This window comes from Borostomias antarcticus (assembly GCF_949987555.1).
Source record: "Borostomias antarcticus genome assembly, chromosome: 8".
Classification (NCBI taxonomy): domain Eukaryota; kingdom Metazoa; phylum Chordata; class Actinopteri; order Stomiiformes; family Stomiidae; genus Borostomias; species Borostomias antarcticus.
The window spans coordinates 15,355,767-15,372,964 of NC_140241.1; the positions used below are offsets into that span (position 1 = coordinate 15,355,767).

Consider the following 17,198-nt stretch of genomic DNA (forward strand, 5'->3'; position numbering starts at 1 on the left):
GCACGGAGCAACGAGTCGAGGGGGGATCTAATTTTAAATCAGAGTTATTCTGCTGGGGAAATGGCGGAGAGACTGTTTGCTGAATCTCCTTATCTTTCCTTCCTGACCCAAAAACCCGCTCTCGTGCTACTCTCTCCCAAATCTTAAAAACAGACCAGTCTACAGAATTAACAGGCTTTTCCCTTAACCTAGACATCTCAACCACCTGTAGCTGAGCCCGAATCTTAGCTAAAAAATTTAACACTAAATGTCAGATATGGATGTAAGAAATCGAAAATGCTTTAGCACATAACGAAAATCTGCCAACAAACGCTCGCAGAATAATGCTTCAGCGCAACAATCTCCTCAGGCTAGCAGTAGAATCCTGTGACCTCCTCTAGCCCTATGTTATTAGCCGGGGTTACAGGGACACCTAGTGGTGATCCCAAAATGTTGCATGTATGACCCGGATGTGGTCTTTGGTTGTGCGCGGGGAAATTTAAAGAAACAAATCCCAAATAATCATGACGCAGCCTAAAAACCCCAAAACAGCAACGAAAAGAAACCTTATGGTTAACTCACGGCGGGAAAGAATACAATTTCGAAGAAACAAACATTAAGACACATTAAAATTCGCTTAGTACTCACCCAGTCAGGAATCTCTTTGTTCTCCCTCTGGCTCAAGGCGGATCACCGGGAGTTGTTTTCCTTATCTCCTAGGCAACCAGCTAGCTAGCCTACTGGGAATCTAGCAGAAATGTAACAGTCTAAAAAGGGTACAAAACAATACTTTACCTGGATCCATGGCGCGCGTAACAAACATACAATCAAGAGCCGAGGCTCAAAAATGCAATCAAAAATCCCACTGAGCCGGCGAAAAATAGCGCTTAGACAAACATAAAGACAACACAACCCCGTTCGGGGACAAAAAACAGACACTCCGGAGGTTAGCTGGTAATCGCACTCACTGCGAACTTCAACCCATTTGGAAATCGCACTCACTGCGAACTTCAACTCATTTGGAAATCGCACTCACTGCGAACTTCAACCCTGTGGGAATCGCACTATCTGCGAACTTCACTCTGTGGAAATCGCACTCACTGCGAACTTCAACCCTGTGGAAATCGCACTATCTGCGAACTTCAACCCAAAACGTTATCCTAGAAGTGCACTCTCACTTCTTAACTACAGCCGAGCCGACAAACAATCTAAACTGTAGTCTACATCAACTGTAAGGGAGCGAGTCCCAAACCCAAAATTATACCTCTTCTGAAGAGAACCCCCGGTAGCCTAAACAAGGACGAAGTCAAAACGACAATACGATATAAATATGTATATTGCTGTTCACATCTCCTTGGATAGTTACTTACTTAATACCCACGCTGGGGTTTCCTGTTTTCAACCAATCCAGACCAACACAACTGAACCAAATCAAGGCAAATACAACTCAGAACCACAAGAGGGTTCGTTTAAACGTACCTGTGAGCCTCAGGAATCCAGTGGCAGAACTGAGGAAATAATCTCGGCTAGCGCTCTGGCGCAAGAGAGAAAATTGATTTTCCAAGCCCATATGGACCGACACGTCTGTCGATCAGTCCTATCCACTGGAATCCCGGCAACACGCAGGTAGTCCACCCAGATCATCCGCGTCGCCAAAACTGTGATCGTATTTTAGACTTGTCTAGTCCAAAGATTTACCAAGATACGTTCAAAAGGTTGAGTCTGGTTTATTGAATGAAATCAAATACTTGCGCAAGGACTTCCTGAACAACGCAAACAAAGGTGGTTTGTCAGAGAAGTGAGGTCAGTCACTTCTGGCTGTGGCTTATGTACAGTCCAAAACAAAGGTACAGTGTTTCCAGGATGTGATTGGCTACTGCATTGTACATGAATGGCAGGCGTGGCCAAGAGTAAAGACATGTGACATGAGAAAACAAAGAAAAGCAAAAGGTCTGAATCAGGGCAGGAAAGACAAGGTGTGGCCTTTCTGACTTGGACAAAAGAGCGAGGCAGAGCTATGCAGAGTGTGTTTACAATCACAAAAGGGGGGAAGAGTTGGTGTTTTACATTAGACTGAAACTGGGGTTTGCAAGGGACTTGGGGGGAGGTGATAAATTACAAAGACAAAGGCTAAGGTGTTTGGATGTAAATTCCTGGACACTTGGCCCCTAAATAGTGGGCTCCCAGCACACCCCTACTCTGTCTGCAGTGTGTAACCTATTATGTTGTGGTTACATAACGTTTTAAACTTAGTTGAGATGCAGAAAGACCTATTCACTGAACATTACATTAATGTATTGTGTTGTACTTCATTGTACTCATGTTGTATTTTTTTTTACTCTTGAAATCTTCCACATGCTCTACATCAGGACATATGCAGTGTGTATAGGCTCTAACCCTAACCCTCGGTGTGCTGAGAGAAGTAGGATGTACTTATTGATGGATGAAGCGTCCTGCTAATGACCCGTGTCCCCCAGCAGATAGCCAAGCTGAGACTGCAGCTGCAGCGCGGTAAGCAGGTCAGCAGACACGGCTCTCCACAGCAGCAGGGCCAGCTCACCACCACCAGCCAACATCAGGTGAGTTATAGGCCCCTAACCCTAACAACCTCAGGTGAGTTATAGGCCCCTAACCCTAACCTCAGGTGAGTTATAGGCCCTTAGTTATAGGCTTTGCCACCCTGTGCCACATTATTGTTGATGATATAATAAACTTATCAGGGTTTCGATATCCTGGTGCTAGGCTAACTCAAGTGTTTTTATACGACTACATGGGTTCTAGCTTGGATCGGGGTGGGGTTCCTGAATGGAGTGGGTGGGTTATTGGGACAATGGCCAGTATAATCTGCTTTTGCAGCCGTTTTGTTTACTACGGAAGCCCTAAGCGGCCATGCATTCATAAATTTTTTCCCCACCTTTTTCTTGTGATAACGAGTTAATTTCCTTAGTTTCCTTGTGATAACGAGATAATTTTATTCATTTTCTCGTGATAACGAGAATTTTCTTGAGATCTCAATATAACCAAACTTTGTTTTCTCAGGATAACGGGATAATCTTCTCGAGATAACAAAACACGGGCCTATAAATAGCCTAATTGCAGGACAACGTGTGACATTTCTATTCAATCAAGGCCGGACACAGGCTGAAATAGTTATGTGCCTTGCTGTTACGCGTTACAGATAATGTGCATATTAGCGTGCGTCATCTAAGAAGATTGTTAGCAAGGCTTCAGCTTTATCGGCGGCACAATCAAAGCGAGCCTGATATCATTGTAAACTAGAAGGAGGATTGCACTTCATACACCAGATGTCTAGTGACCCGGAGTCCTGCTGATTTGCATCTCTGTCATCATCCAGGACCCATGGAGTTGCCCAGCTCACCGTAGCTGGACAGCTATGTAGCCTAGTTTACAACGATATCAGGCTCACTTTGATTGTGCCGTCGATAAAGCTGAAGCCTTGCTAACAATCTTCTGAGATGACGCACACTAATATGCTCATGCTCATCTATAACGGCAAGGTACACAACTATTTCAGCCTGTGTCAGGCCTTGATTGAATAGAAATGTCACACGCTGTCTGATATTCCCCGACATTGCTGCACTGCACTGAATCGTGTTTCCTGCAATTAGGCTATTTATAGGCCCGTGTTTTATCATCTCGAGAAAATGATCCCGTTATCATGAGATTATCTTGAGATCTCAAGAAAATTATCTCGTTATCACGAGAAAATTAAGGAAATTAACTCATTATCACGAGAAAACGGTGGGAAAAAAATGTATGAATGCATGGCCGCTTAGGGCTTCCGTAGTTTACTGAACCGTCCAATGCAACAAATAAAAAAATTTGATCACAGAAAAGTGTTTTAATACGACTGTAAACATCTAAGATGCGTTTATTGCATAGAAATGCCGGTTATTCATCATTGTAAAGAAAGTTGCGCCAGACGCGAATGTTGATCTAGCTCAATAGCGATCAGGGAAACTATGGTCTCTGTCTCAGGTTCATGTTAGACATACCGCAAATATGGCTAAATGTCCAAAATACCACACACTCCCTTTAAGTGTAGGGATTAGATGCACATACATGGCATGTTAGCTTGCTGTTCCAGTGATGCTTCTACCAGTGTCCTGGATTGCTCCGTACAGGTTAGTACCCCGGGGGGTTATGTAGAGTTGAGAAGGGGACTGAGGCAGTTAGTTAACGAGTCCCTATTCTGACCAGTGACAGAGAGATGTCTGGGCATGCTCAGTTCTCTCAGCATTTGGTGGTTGATTCATTAACAGGTACTGGGCAACGGTAAACATTAAGCACGGTGGGGAAAGGCAGCTAGGTCCTTTGGGGTTTTGGCCTGGGGGCTCAGTTTGTAACCCTGTGGACACGTCATCCTCTCCAGCCCAAGCCGGCTCCCCTGGGGAACCTCTCTCTGCCCAAGGCCCTCACATCCACAGGGCCCAGCAGTGTGGAGGGCATCAACCATGAGCTGGAAAACGTGTTCATCACACAGGACTGGGAGCAGGGAATACAGGTACACACACACACACACACACTCACTATCAACAATATCAACCCTCTGATACAGTATCAACACTATCAACCCTCTGATTCAGTATCAAGCATCACAAATCTGCATTTGCATTAGCTTTCCTGCTTCAACCCTTCAAATGTCCATACATAGGAGTACACGTACCGCATGAGATGTACTTGAAGTGCTAATATAGACTTGTGTGAATCTGAGTGTAATATAGTCTTGTATGAATCTGAATGATATACTGTAGACTCTGCGTTCCCCCCTCATCCTGTCCTCTGCTCTGACCTCTCAGGCCATGGAAGCTTTGGACGGCCGCCGCGCCCCCTTCCCGTCCCATCACTATGACAACAGCAGTGAGAACATGCGTAACACAGACCCCCAGGCCCCCTCCAGCGGAGTCTCCAGCCCCTGTCCCCAGCCCCCCGCCCCGGACTCCCTCCACTCCCCCAGCGGCAGCCCCGGCTCTGCAGAGGAGCTCCACAAAGGTTCCCCCTCACCACCTCCACATCCAGCCCATTCACAGACACCCACTCACCACCTCCAGCCCATTCACAGACACCCACTCACCACCTCCACATCCAGCCCATTCACAGACACCCACTCACCACCTCCACATCCAGCCCATTCACATAGACACTCACCACCTCCACATCCAGCCCATTCACAGATACCCACTCACCACCTCCACATCCAGCCCATTCACATAGAGGCATGACCAACACATGGATTCCATCTAAATGGTCATTTTATGGGAGATATTAGTCACCTTACCTCATTGACTTTTATAGACGTTTCTCTCTCTCCTGCTCTCTCTCACACACCCCCACACAACGCACCCAGGTGTGTCCTTCTTGCAAATATGTGTTATTATCTTGGGGCGGCTGTAGCTCAGTTGGTAGAGTGGGTCGTTCAATGATCGAAGGGTCAGCAGTTCGAATCCCAGCTCCGACTGTCCACATGTCGAAGTGTCCTTGAGCAAGACACCTAACCCCAAATTGCTCCCAATGAGCAGGTTAGCGCCTTGCATGGCAGCTGCTGCCATTGGTGTGTGAATGTGTGTGTGAATGGTTGAATGAGAGGCCGTTGTAAAGCCCTTTGAGTGCCGCTAAGGTGGAAAAGCGCTATATAAGTGCAGTCCATTTACCATATGTGTTATTATCTTACTAACCTCATTGCTTTGATTTCAGACTATGGGTGCAGTTCACCACTTGCGCAGTTTGCCACCTCCCCAACCCAACAACAGCTACATGTTCCAGCGAGAGCCTCCGGAGGGCTGCGAGAGGATCCGTGCGTTTCACGAGATGCTGTGAGTCTTCCCACCTCTGTCTTCCCTTCACAGCTGCTAAGAGGTGGATTCCACTGTGGTCGACTGCTCAACCTCTCAGAGGATGTTTGATACAAGTGGCTGGTCATGTTTGCTAGTGTGACTAGTTAGTGTGGCTGTTCTGTCCTGTGTTCCTCTAGTCAGGGCCCTGTAACGGATGGTGTTCTGTCCTGTGTTCCTCTAGTGGGAGTCAGGGCCCTGTAACGGATGGTATTCTGTCCTGTGTTCCTCTAGTGGGAGTCAGGGCCCTGTAACGGATGGTGTTCCTCTAGTGGGAGTCAGGGCCCTGTAACGAATGGTGTTCCTCTAGTGGGAGTCAGGGCCCTGTAACGGAGGGTGTTCCTCTAGTGGGAGTCAGGGCCCTGTAACGGATGGTGTTCCTCTAGTCAGGGCCCTGTAACGGATGGTGTTCCTCTAGTCAGGGCCCTGTAACGGATGGTGTTCCTCTAGTCAGGGCCCTGTAACGGATGGTTTCTTTCTGTCGTCTCAGCAGGTCGCGCAGGTCAGAAGGCTTCCCCCTCTTCTCCTGTCCTGATAGAAACAAGGTGAACTTCATCCCCATGGGCTCCACCTTCTGTCCTGTCAAACTCCTCTGCCCCCCCCCCCCCCCCTCCTCCACGCCCCCCCCCCCCTCCAACAGCACAGACAGTCCAGACCCAGGGCTAGGAGTTTTTCCTACTACAACCACCACTCTTAACTCTAACCCTGTGCCAGCTAGGAACCTTTATTCTCTCCATCACTAACCTAGCCTTCTCCACTTGGTGTACACCAATAAAAGAGAGACTCGTCTGCTTTATTTGCAAAGTATAGATCTGATGGTTAAATCTATTGCATTCTGTATCGAGCAGTTCTATCAAAAAAGAAAATCCCAAAACGTTAAGCAATTAATTATAGAGATAAAGGCGTTAGTTTGTTTATCTAACCAGCTTATAGCTTATTGCTTATAGTTCAGTGTTGCAAGCTAATATTTATAGTATGAATAATCATGTCTGTTTATATAGCAAAACATGGGGTTGCAGTGCAACATTCCACATTCCTCCCAATGTTCACATCACTTAGACATGAGTCCATAATAATTCAATTTTTATCAAATATTTGAGTTGCACCAATGTAATGGAAGAAATCCAATAGCACACACCAGGTTCTCCACCAGGAACAACCCAGATCGTATCTCTTATTCCAGGTTCTCCACCAAGAACAACCCAGATCGTATCTCTTATATCAGGTTCTCCACCAGGAACAACCCAGATCGTATCTCTTATTCCAGGTCCAATCCAGGTTCTCTGGTTAGTCCAGAAAGACAGGGGCGAAACAGCCAACGCGCTACAGAGCACAGCCTTGCCTCAGGTTTCCCTGGGCCAAACAGCCAGCGCGCTACAGAGCACAGCCTTGCCTTAGGTTCCCCTGAAGGATGAACTCAGGTCATTTGGAATGTAGACATGCATGAACTCTGTTGCCTTTCTCTGTTGTCCTTGACATCAGTCAGAAGACACATTCCATAGTGCTTTCCTGTTTGACAGGCACTGTTTCCCCACATTGAATCTAGGCCTGAATCTTGACATTGACTTCACAGGAGATAACGTGATGTAGAATGCCAACTTAGCATGACATTATACACAGTAGTGAGCACGTCCAGTTTAGGGAAATTAAGGTCCCAACACACATTCCAGAGGTTCTTATTGCAGAGGTCAAAATATATACAGTATCTCTGCAAACTGAAACTAGTCAGCTACATGAGCTTCACATTAAATCCACCCTGAGGCGGGTGAGCTGGTGTCAGCAGTGCTGTGGTTATAGAGACATGTCAGTAGATGCCAAAGCAGGGCCTGAATCAGGACAGTAAGGGCCCATTAGTATATAGTGTGAGGAGTTTTGGTATGAAAGTGATTTTGTATTTTTTGTCAGTATGAAGCTATGGAGTCAAAGCACTTAGTTAGAGGGATAATAATCACTATTTAATTTCAAAAATGGAAAACAGAAATGTAGTTCTCAATGGATTTGTTATAAAATAAAGCTACACTAATAGACATTGTCTAGCATTGAATAGAAGGATCCAGGCAACTGTGTTCAAAGTATGTTACATGCATAATGAAATTTATCAAAAATAGTCTTTTGACAATTATGTGATTCCCAACAGAGCGATAGTCACCGAGCCATGTTCATCCATAAAATGTGTGGGACGCAGACGCATTGCAAAAAACACAAATAAGTACAATATGCCACACATTTCGCTGAAATCTTGGTGGATAAAACCGTTTAAGCTCACAGCTTCATGATCAATTTTTCAATCATACTAACATTTTTCACATTCCCATTGTGCAGCAAAGTTTAGCAATGTTCGGCACTAATATTTCACTGTGTGTGTTTTATGTAGACCGTGTGTTCTTTTTCAATAAAGTGATCCAAAATCACAATTGTGTTCTTTGTTTAAGCTCTTTAGTTCTACAAGATTGTTTACATCAGTATTACCATAGTTACTGGTTTATTGTACAGTATACGGCATCCAATATATTTTGTAGTATGTTAATAAAAATCAGTCATCTAAATATAAACAAATGTCAAGTGGTTTTTACTTCAGCCGAAATACTAAATAAATAAATATAAATACAGTAACACTACTTTGGTAAATTCTTAAAAGCTTGTTAAAACACTGGATCACTGGATTAAGGCATACTGTATACTCGCAGCATTGTTATTCATTTAATATAATATATGATCACATTTATTGATTGCGAAAGAGGTACAATAAATGTTTTCATTAGATGCATTCTAGAACAAGAGATACAATTAAACACTCACATTTGCACAAATTTAATTCTCTAAGGTATACAGTTTTTGTACATGGAAGTTGCATCAAGTTTACTGTAGCCAATAATCCAATGTTGTATAGACAGTCACACAAAATGAAGCATGCAACATGCATCTGTTGGCTCAACTGAGCATGTTTGACCCACTCAGGTTCTGGAGGTCAGATGTCAGCTACTGTGCAAGCTGAGGTAATAAGGGCCCATGCAAACTAAACACAAGAGATGAATGACTTGTTTTCATTCAGCATAATCTTCTGCTAAAAAGTGATCATCCTTTGGTGTTGAAAAACATAGTGTACATCTTCAACAACATTAACTTTCTTTCAAACATGAACACAAGAATATAACTTGTTTCTTTTGGCAGAGATGATGCCTTGTGAATCTGTAATCACTATACATGACATTAATCTGTGATCAATATACAGTACATGACATATTCATCTGTGATCAGTATACATGACATATTCATCTGTGATCAGTATACATGACTACATACATGATATTCTGTTGCACATTAAATTCAGAGCTGGGGGGGGGGAATTGTTGCTTAATTAGAGCTGAACCAAGAACAGTAATTGAGGGCAGATAAGATGTGTTGTGCAGATGGATTCTAGAGGATGGACCTGTAGCAGCCTATGCGTTGGGAAGCTCGTGGTCTTTGTCATACCGGCCCACAGCGTCAGGGTTCGATAGGGGGTCCAGGTCAGCAAACAGGTTGAACCAGGCTGAACGCTCTTTAGAAGCCTCTGACGACTCTGTAGCATGACAAACTTGGTGAGGGACAACTTCACTTCACCAGAGATTTTCACAGAAATGTTCGTTACCACACAACTCCAGAATTACTCACAAAAGTGTATTTTTTATGAGATAAACCCTTTTCTTTCAAATAGTTTCATATGTTTTACTACCTCTCACTACCGCCCTGGAGGAGGAGCTCTGATCGGCTCCAGATGATTGCTCTGTTGCCTGGGAGACGGGTTGTGGAATGCTCATGGCCCAATCTGAAATGGAGATGTAGATTCAGAGGCGCCAAGATGTACTGTATAATATACTGTAAGAATATTATAATAAAGACCGGTTGTTTAACAGTTCTAAGATCCACGCAGGACATCCATTAAACCAGGCTCCATGTTGATATGTCTGTAGCAGTGCTCTATTCACACTCCTGCTGCATATAGAAGCACACACTCAAACAGATGAGGTCCTGGCAGGCGCTGCCCAGACAGAATAGGGCTGAATGGAAACAGACCTGCAATTAATTTTAAGGTGCCCATATCAAATGACAGCATTATCATATCTTATTTCTATTACTTATAAAGCTGTTACAAATCATTTCAAGGCCAATTTTCTCAGAGAGTGGAGATAATTATGCATGGTAGAAAGTTATATTTGTCAAAGAACAAGTTAGGAAAAAAACATGTCAATGCTGATGTGTAATTAATTGTGTATGTAATTCCTGTGTATGTAATTCCTGGGCCAGTTCAGATAACCAGAGTAGATCAGAACTGTGCTAATGACACATTGATTCAGGTTCCCTATTCTTTATAATCGAGGCCAGTGTTTCTCCTAGATGTTTTTCCAGGCCTGGCGGGGTGAGAAGTGGGGGTTCTCCCCCATGACATTTTGAGCGTCAAACACTCTTCATTTGCTGCATTCTGCTGAATTTTATGCACCAATCTGCTCTGGATTAGCTCTTCTGCGGCTATCTTGGCTAGTTCGAATGCCAATGCAATTTAGAACTCAATTCACAACACACTAAAACTGGTTATACTGCACTACTTATGTAGTTACAGCGCCTCCCATTATTTACCGCCAGTCTCATAATGAACCGAAAAATATTTTTATTTCATCTCAGCCGTGATGCTAATTTCACTTTGTTAAACTCCATTGACCTATGCTAAAAATGTTAGTGATCTAACAGGCCACTATTTTTGTCTGGGCCTGGCGGGGGTTCTCGTTCTGGCGACCATGATCATTTGAGCCCTGACCTGAGATGGGGGACTGGAGGTTGTTGATGTTCTGGTCCAGGAGGTGTGATGGGAGGAAGATGGAGGAGTGAGGTTCTGCTGGTCCACCTCTATCTGGCGCTCCGCTCGGCCCCTCCACATCCCCCTCTCCAAACACCTCCCTCCACTCCCTCCAGAAGTCCCCCTCGTCCAGCCCCGCGCTGCCCAGGACCTGGTCCCCCTCATCCAGCCCCGCGTTGCCCAGGACTTGGTTCAGCAGTGCCATGCCGTCCTCCTCCCGTCCCTCCTGGTCCTGAGGGGCTGACGAGAGATCCTCCCATCCTGGAGCCACCAGATCACAGAGAATATTCACATGCTGATCAAATGCTACAGATACAAATTAGACACGTTTCTTAGGGTTTTATGAAAGATATTCATGGCCCTACTTTTATATGATATTCTTAATGAGATTTTGATGGATTTAAGGAGGAACGGGTCATGTGTAGTCCATCACCTGTGGTTTGTCTATTAACCCTCCTGTTACATTCAGGGTCAAATTGACCCGTTTTAAAGTTTGAAAATCTAGGAAAAATACTTAAAAGGATTTTTTTTGTATGAAACTTCTTCTGCTTACCTTAATTAGTACTATAAAGATGTAAAATGAAAATGGTTCATGTCATGTATTTGCGACCCCCACCTGCATGTTTATATCACAGAGATTGTATTCGGGTCAATCTGACCCGGCAGTGAAAGTGGAGGCTAAAAGGGGTCAGAAGTTTAATTGTGATGCATATTATCATTTCATACTCCCTCCCATACACACACACACACACACACACACACACACACACACACAGAAGAGCTCGCTGTCTCTCCTCTCCTGTCATTTGGGCTTAATTGGAACTATTGATCACAGGGTGTGTGTGTGTGTGTGTGTGTGTGTGTGTGTGTGTGTGTGTGTGTGTGTGTGTGTGTGTGTGTGTGTGTGTGTGTGTGTGTGTGTGTGTGTGTGTGTGTGTGTGTGTGTGTGTGCATTCTGCCTTGACCAATGCTCGGCGATGACTGGCAGAGCCGAAAAGCCGGACTGGAAAAAAGCCTGGATGTGCACACACACACACATGCGCACGCACACACACACGCGCACACACACGCACGCACACACATATACACACACACACATATATACACACACACACATATATACACACACACACATACACACACACACACACAATAGTCTATTTGAATACCCTTTCAAGCAGACACCATCTATCCATCCATCCATCCATCCATTCATCCCTCCATCCCTCCCTCCCTCCCTCCCTCCCTCCCTCCCTCCCTCCATCCATCCACAACACCTTCAATATAAATGTATGTACAGACATGGAAATCATATTACAGGGTCCTATCCACCCCCACCTACTGTACACACACACACACACACACACACAGTGCTACACAACCTATTTCCCATAATGACTGGGAAAGTATCATAACACACACACACACACACTCAAACACACACACTCTCTCCCTCTCTCTCTCTCTCTCTCCCTCTCTCTCTTTCTCTCTCATATTCAGACATCACATGTGACTGCTGTCCTGTGAGAGTTACAGACCACACCAGTGACACTTTGATTAATCTAATCTGCTCCACTAGGTTAGACACACACACACATTCACGCATGCACACACACTCAATAAAAAATAACTTTGAATAAAAATCCTTATGACTCATTTGGCATGATTTTAAATGAACAATATGAAAATTGTATACAAAAATAACATAAGAAAATGTATGTTATGCAAAACTAATGTTATATCTAGGTTTTTGTGAAAAACGAGTGAATTATCCTAATCTGAACCATGATCTGTGAGGTGAATAACACAATTTTTTTTTTTTTTTTTTTTTCACTAAATATTGATTGAATTGATAGTAATAAGAGGTACAAACAATGTTTATCTGAATTTTGAGGTTTCTGACAATTTTTGGATAATTAAATATGCACTGGGTCACATTGACCCGGGAATATTTTGGCTGTTACAGAAAAACGAATATGACAGGAGGGTTAAAGTCCATGTCTTCAGAGAATTGTCCTGAAACGGCTTTGGTTTCAGCTGCACTTGAGAAGGAAAGTCATCATAAGAATTAGTGTTATATAAAAGAAACGGCTGCTACTGTGGCTGTGGGAAGGATGTCTGACCTTCATTGGATTCCTCAGTTGGTTTTTCACAGTCTATTGAGATATGTCTGTGGATAGATGAGGAAAATTCAGCTGTGAAAAGTACATTTTCCGTACCCAAGAGGTGTGACAACAAATCAAACATTCCCTAAAAAAGTATGCTGATACATTTTTTGAGAAGGTTGTAGTTATTTGCACTCACTGGCGTTCTGCGCAGCGGCGCCCCTCCCCATCAGCGGTCTTCACTCGCTTCTTCACTCTCTTGGACAGTTTGTTCAACGGAGCTTGAAGACTCTGTCAATAAACACTGCTTACTGAATGGGAATAAACACTGCTTACTGAATGGGTCTTATGGTAAAACACTGAGTGGTTCCTCTCTATACATCTCAATACGATTCAGCCGTGGTAGCTGCCCAGCTGGCGCAGTGAGCAGAGCGAGAGACTTATCTCATGGTCATGCAGCAGTATGCATAACCTAACAAAATCACAATGTTTTATTTGCCATGGTACTGTAATTTTTTACACATCGTGGGAATTTGCTTTGGTCAACTGGTGCATAACACTGATGGAGACAGACGTGCAAGGGCCAGACGGGACAGTGCAATCATACTGGACGTATATGCTAGATTTATTCATTAAAACTCATTATTCTACTCCGCTTTAAAGCTCTCTGTAAAGCGCATTGTGTTGCCTCTGTGTATGAAATGCGCTATACAAATAAAGTTTGATTTGATTTGATTATTCTGGTGGAGCTGTCAGGCCAAAATGTGTCCGGGGGCCGAAATGTGTCCGGGTGACGTAATTGCTTATCGTTGCTGTGGAAACGCATGACGCGATCGCATTCCTCGCATTCCCGAGTTGCTAATGGAGCTCCTGCAGTCGCTGTTGACTATAAATAAATCTGTCCTTGTAAAAAATATTTTTCTCAGAGATATCTTAGTTAAAACATGATTGAACAAACAAGCTAATTTTATCTTTATAAGTGTAGTATTTAAATTCAGTTATATTCAAACTAGCTAGCTAAATAAGACGTTAGCTAGTGCTAGTCCGAGGATTTATTTTCATATTTTATTACCAATACATTAGAAACGTCCAATATTTGAGATCAATAACAAGATAGCTAGCAGAGGAATACAGCCATTTTACTCACTTTAGTCAACTGAATTGTATAAACCAGCTCCGTCTGGAGCTAGTGCTGCAGTGATAGTGGATACTAGCTAAAGGTAGCTATAATCTTAAATCTAGCAACAAACAAGGGTCACAAAATATTATTTGTGAACTGAGAAGGCTAAAAACTGGACCCCAGTAAACTAGACATACACCAGTTACAGTTCACCTTAATCCCGAAAACCTATATAATTTGGTTTAGAATGTACATGAATGGCTCATTATCTGAAATGAACTCCTTGTACCCACACATTTAGATTATATTCAACTTTATTGTCATTGCACATGTCACAAGTGCAAAGCAACGAAATGCAGATCGAGTCTAACCAGAAGCGCTTAAGCAGTGATTAAACATATGGCACAGTATGTACAGAGTGCAAGGTATAAAATATATGTGTATATATGTGTCTACATGAATGTCTATTGCTACAGGTATGCACAGGCTATGAACAATGGTAAATGGTAAATGGACTGCACTTATATAGCGCTTTTCCACCTTAGCGGCACTCAAAGCGCTTTACAATGGCCTCTCATTCACCCATTCACACACACATTCACACACCAATGGCGGTAGCTGCCATGCAAGGTGCTAACCTGCTCATTGGGAGCAATTTGGGGTTAGGTGTCTTGCTCAAGGACACTTTGACATGTGGACAATCGGAGCTGGGATTCGAACCACTGACCCTTCGATCATTGAAAGACCCGCTCTACCAACTGAGCTACAGCTGCTCCTGTAGGCGAGGTATGACTATTACTACAGGTAATGTACATGCTATAAACAGGTTATGACTATGGAAATACAGTATGAATGACTGCAGTTATGTACAAGATAGTACAGGGGATTAAATGATATGATTGTCTGTGCTACAGGTATGTACAGGCTATGGTATAACCATTATTACAGGTACAGGCTATGAACAGGCTATGACTATAGAAGTACAGTATGGATAACTATGTAGTTATGTACAATGGTAGTGCAAGCGGGAATGATTTACACATACAGTACTGCAATGATACACGCAGCTGAAGGTGCAGTTAATAGTGAGGTTAACAGCACAGTGGTGCATAGAGGCGAGTGTAGTGAAGTGTATCAGGGGGGCAGAGTCAGGTGGGGCGTCGGGGGGCAGAGTTCAGCAGGGAGACAGCTGTGGGAAAAAAACAGTTCCAAATCCAACAGGTATAACTCATTTCAAAATACTGTGCCATGCCTGACTGAAGGGCACGACAATGAGGGGAGACGAATGCCAGGGTAAAGGAGTAACAAATTATAATTTATTAAACTAAAGCCCAACATAATAAAAAACAGAAAGGAAGGATGAGGTTTGTCCATCCGTAATCAGTAGTGTAGGGAGGGTGAGTGGGTGTGTGACTAGTGTGTGTGAGGGTGTTGTAATGTGCAAAACCAAAAAGCCACAACATGAAATGATGCCTCCAGGTGGACGTGGAGGGGGCAGGTGATTCCCTCAGGTTATCAGCCAGAGACCTCCGCATTAAACCTGGATAGCTGAGGAGGAGATGGGGTGGGGGTGGGATGGGGATAAGATGTGAATCAGATTCACACTGTGGTGTTACTCCTTACCTTACTAGAATTAAATTTCACAGCTAAAGAACTCACTGAAAAGGTTAAACTTGAGAAATGTACAGTACAGAATGATTGGTTGACAGAAATAATGATTGAATGAAGGAATGAATTGGTGCTGTGTATCTCATAACAGTGCTGTGACTCAATGCCTACTTACCCTTCTGTCCTCTCTGGAATCAATTCGCCTTATTCACTTCAGCTGCCATATTGGTCAGTCTGACGTAATTGGTGGTACGGATGCGTTTGGAAATACATGGAAATAAATGCAGCTAAAAAAAAAAGCTCATTCACTTCCATGTATTTCCATTTTTAACATCAGCACTTCCGCATCCGTACCATCAATTACTGTCAGACTGACCAATATGGCAGGGAAGTGAATAAGGCGAATGCCTACTTACCCTTCTGTCCTCTCTGTCATCTGCAAAACACTAGAAAATAACTTTACAGCAACTACAAATAAACTTACTCATATCTATTTTATCTGGCAGGCATGATAAATGAAATACCTTACCACACCTCCGACAAGGTAGTCACCACACCTCCGACAAGGTAGTCGAGGCTCTCTCTTCCGGATGGTCCGCCTGCAGATGCAATGGACGCTGACCTCCATAGCATACGCTGGCCTGACCGACGGACACCGGGGGGAGCTCGGGAATGGTGTCAGACGTCCAGCCTGAAAGCAGGAAAAGAGGTGATGTCGCATGGCCGCCTGATGGTACTGCACCATAGATGGTTCCTCACCTCTGCAGAGAGTAAGACTGTTTGCAATAGCAAACAGCCCACAATCTGAGCCACCGCTCTGCCGCTGGACATCCGGCCACTGCACCCGGACCTGGTTCCCTTCGGAAGAGAGAAGGCCTGTTATTTGGGAAATGAACTCCTCGGTCTTGTTGTGACCAGAGGAGTCATAAACATTAACAGTACCTACCTGGCAACCAATGTTACTTACCGTAACCCAGTGGTTGGCACAAACATTGACAATCTGTACAAACCCCTGGGTTGGTGCCTGCATGGAGGACAGGAGGGCCATGGACGTGGTGGCGGAGAGGCCTCCAACATGGGGATGCTGTGCCTGCAAGAGAGCCTGAGAATGGTCAATAGCACGGTCATCAAGCCAACACTGTGGGTTAAGGATCATATTTCTGAAACCCTCCACCCTGCTCAGTGAAGCGGGACAAGCCCGCCCCCGCTGGACACCTGTGATGACAACATCGCTGTCCTCACTGTCCTGGACAACCTGGGAGAAAATGCAACTGATTAATATGATGGATTTAATCATCTGTACAAACACATGTAAACTCCTTACATGAAAGACAAATACACAAAAGGACAGTTCATGAAGTATACCTGAAGTGTGTCCCCCTCCAGCATAGAGCACAGTGGTTCAGGGTCATCTGAACAAACTGGCTCAGGCGGATGAGACACAGCCTCCTGGAGTCCAACACATGTCACCTATCAGATAGACTTAAAGTTAGTTACAAGGCAGGTTCATTGTTCAATAGCTTATAAAACCAGGAATAATGCATATTTCCCAAGCAAAAATGTTGAGTACCTGAAGCGTGTCCCCCTCCGGCGTAGAGCACAGTGGTTCAGGGTCATCTGAACACACCAGCTCAGGCGGATGGGACACAGCTTCCTCAGCGGGCGCTCATGATCCTTGAGTCAAAGATTGACAAAATTAT

General features: G+C 44.1%; 2 protein-coding genes across 2 annotated transcripts in view; both read left to right on the forward strand.

Moving 5' to 3' along the window:
- Positions 1–4,905, forward strand: part of LOC311311994 (uncharacterized protein) — a 66,941-nt gene extending 62,036 nt beyond the window's left edge. The window contains exons 3-5 of the mRNA XM_084441825.1: positions 2,460–2,558; positions 4,373–4,504; positions 4,800–4,905. Coding sequence (XP_084297951.1) covers positions 2,460–2,494 — 35 coding nt within the window. The 3' untranslated portion in view covers positions 2,495–2,558; positions 4,373–4,504; positions 4,800–4,905. The remainder of the gene's footprint in view (positions 1–2,459; positions 2,559–4,372; positions 4,505–4,799) is intronic.
- On the forward strand, positions 3,471–8,075 carry glcci1b (glucocorticoid induced 1b; the record flags this gene model as incomplete). Its single annotated transcript, XM_084442486.1, is given in 6 exon segments — positions 3,471–3,497; positions 4,373–4,504; positions 4,800–4,992; positions 5,695–5,737; positions 5,739–5,813; positions 6,322–8,075. Coding segments are annotated over 6 exon segments (723 nt in total). The 3' UTR covers positions 6,575–8,075.
- Between the last annotated feature and the right edge of the window lie 9,123 nt (positions 8,076–17,198).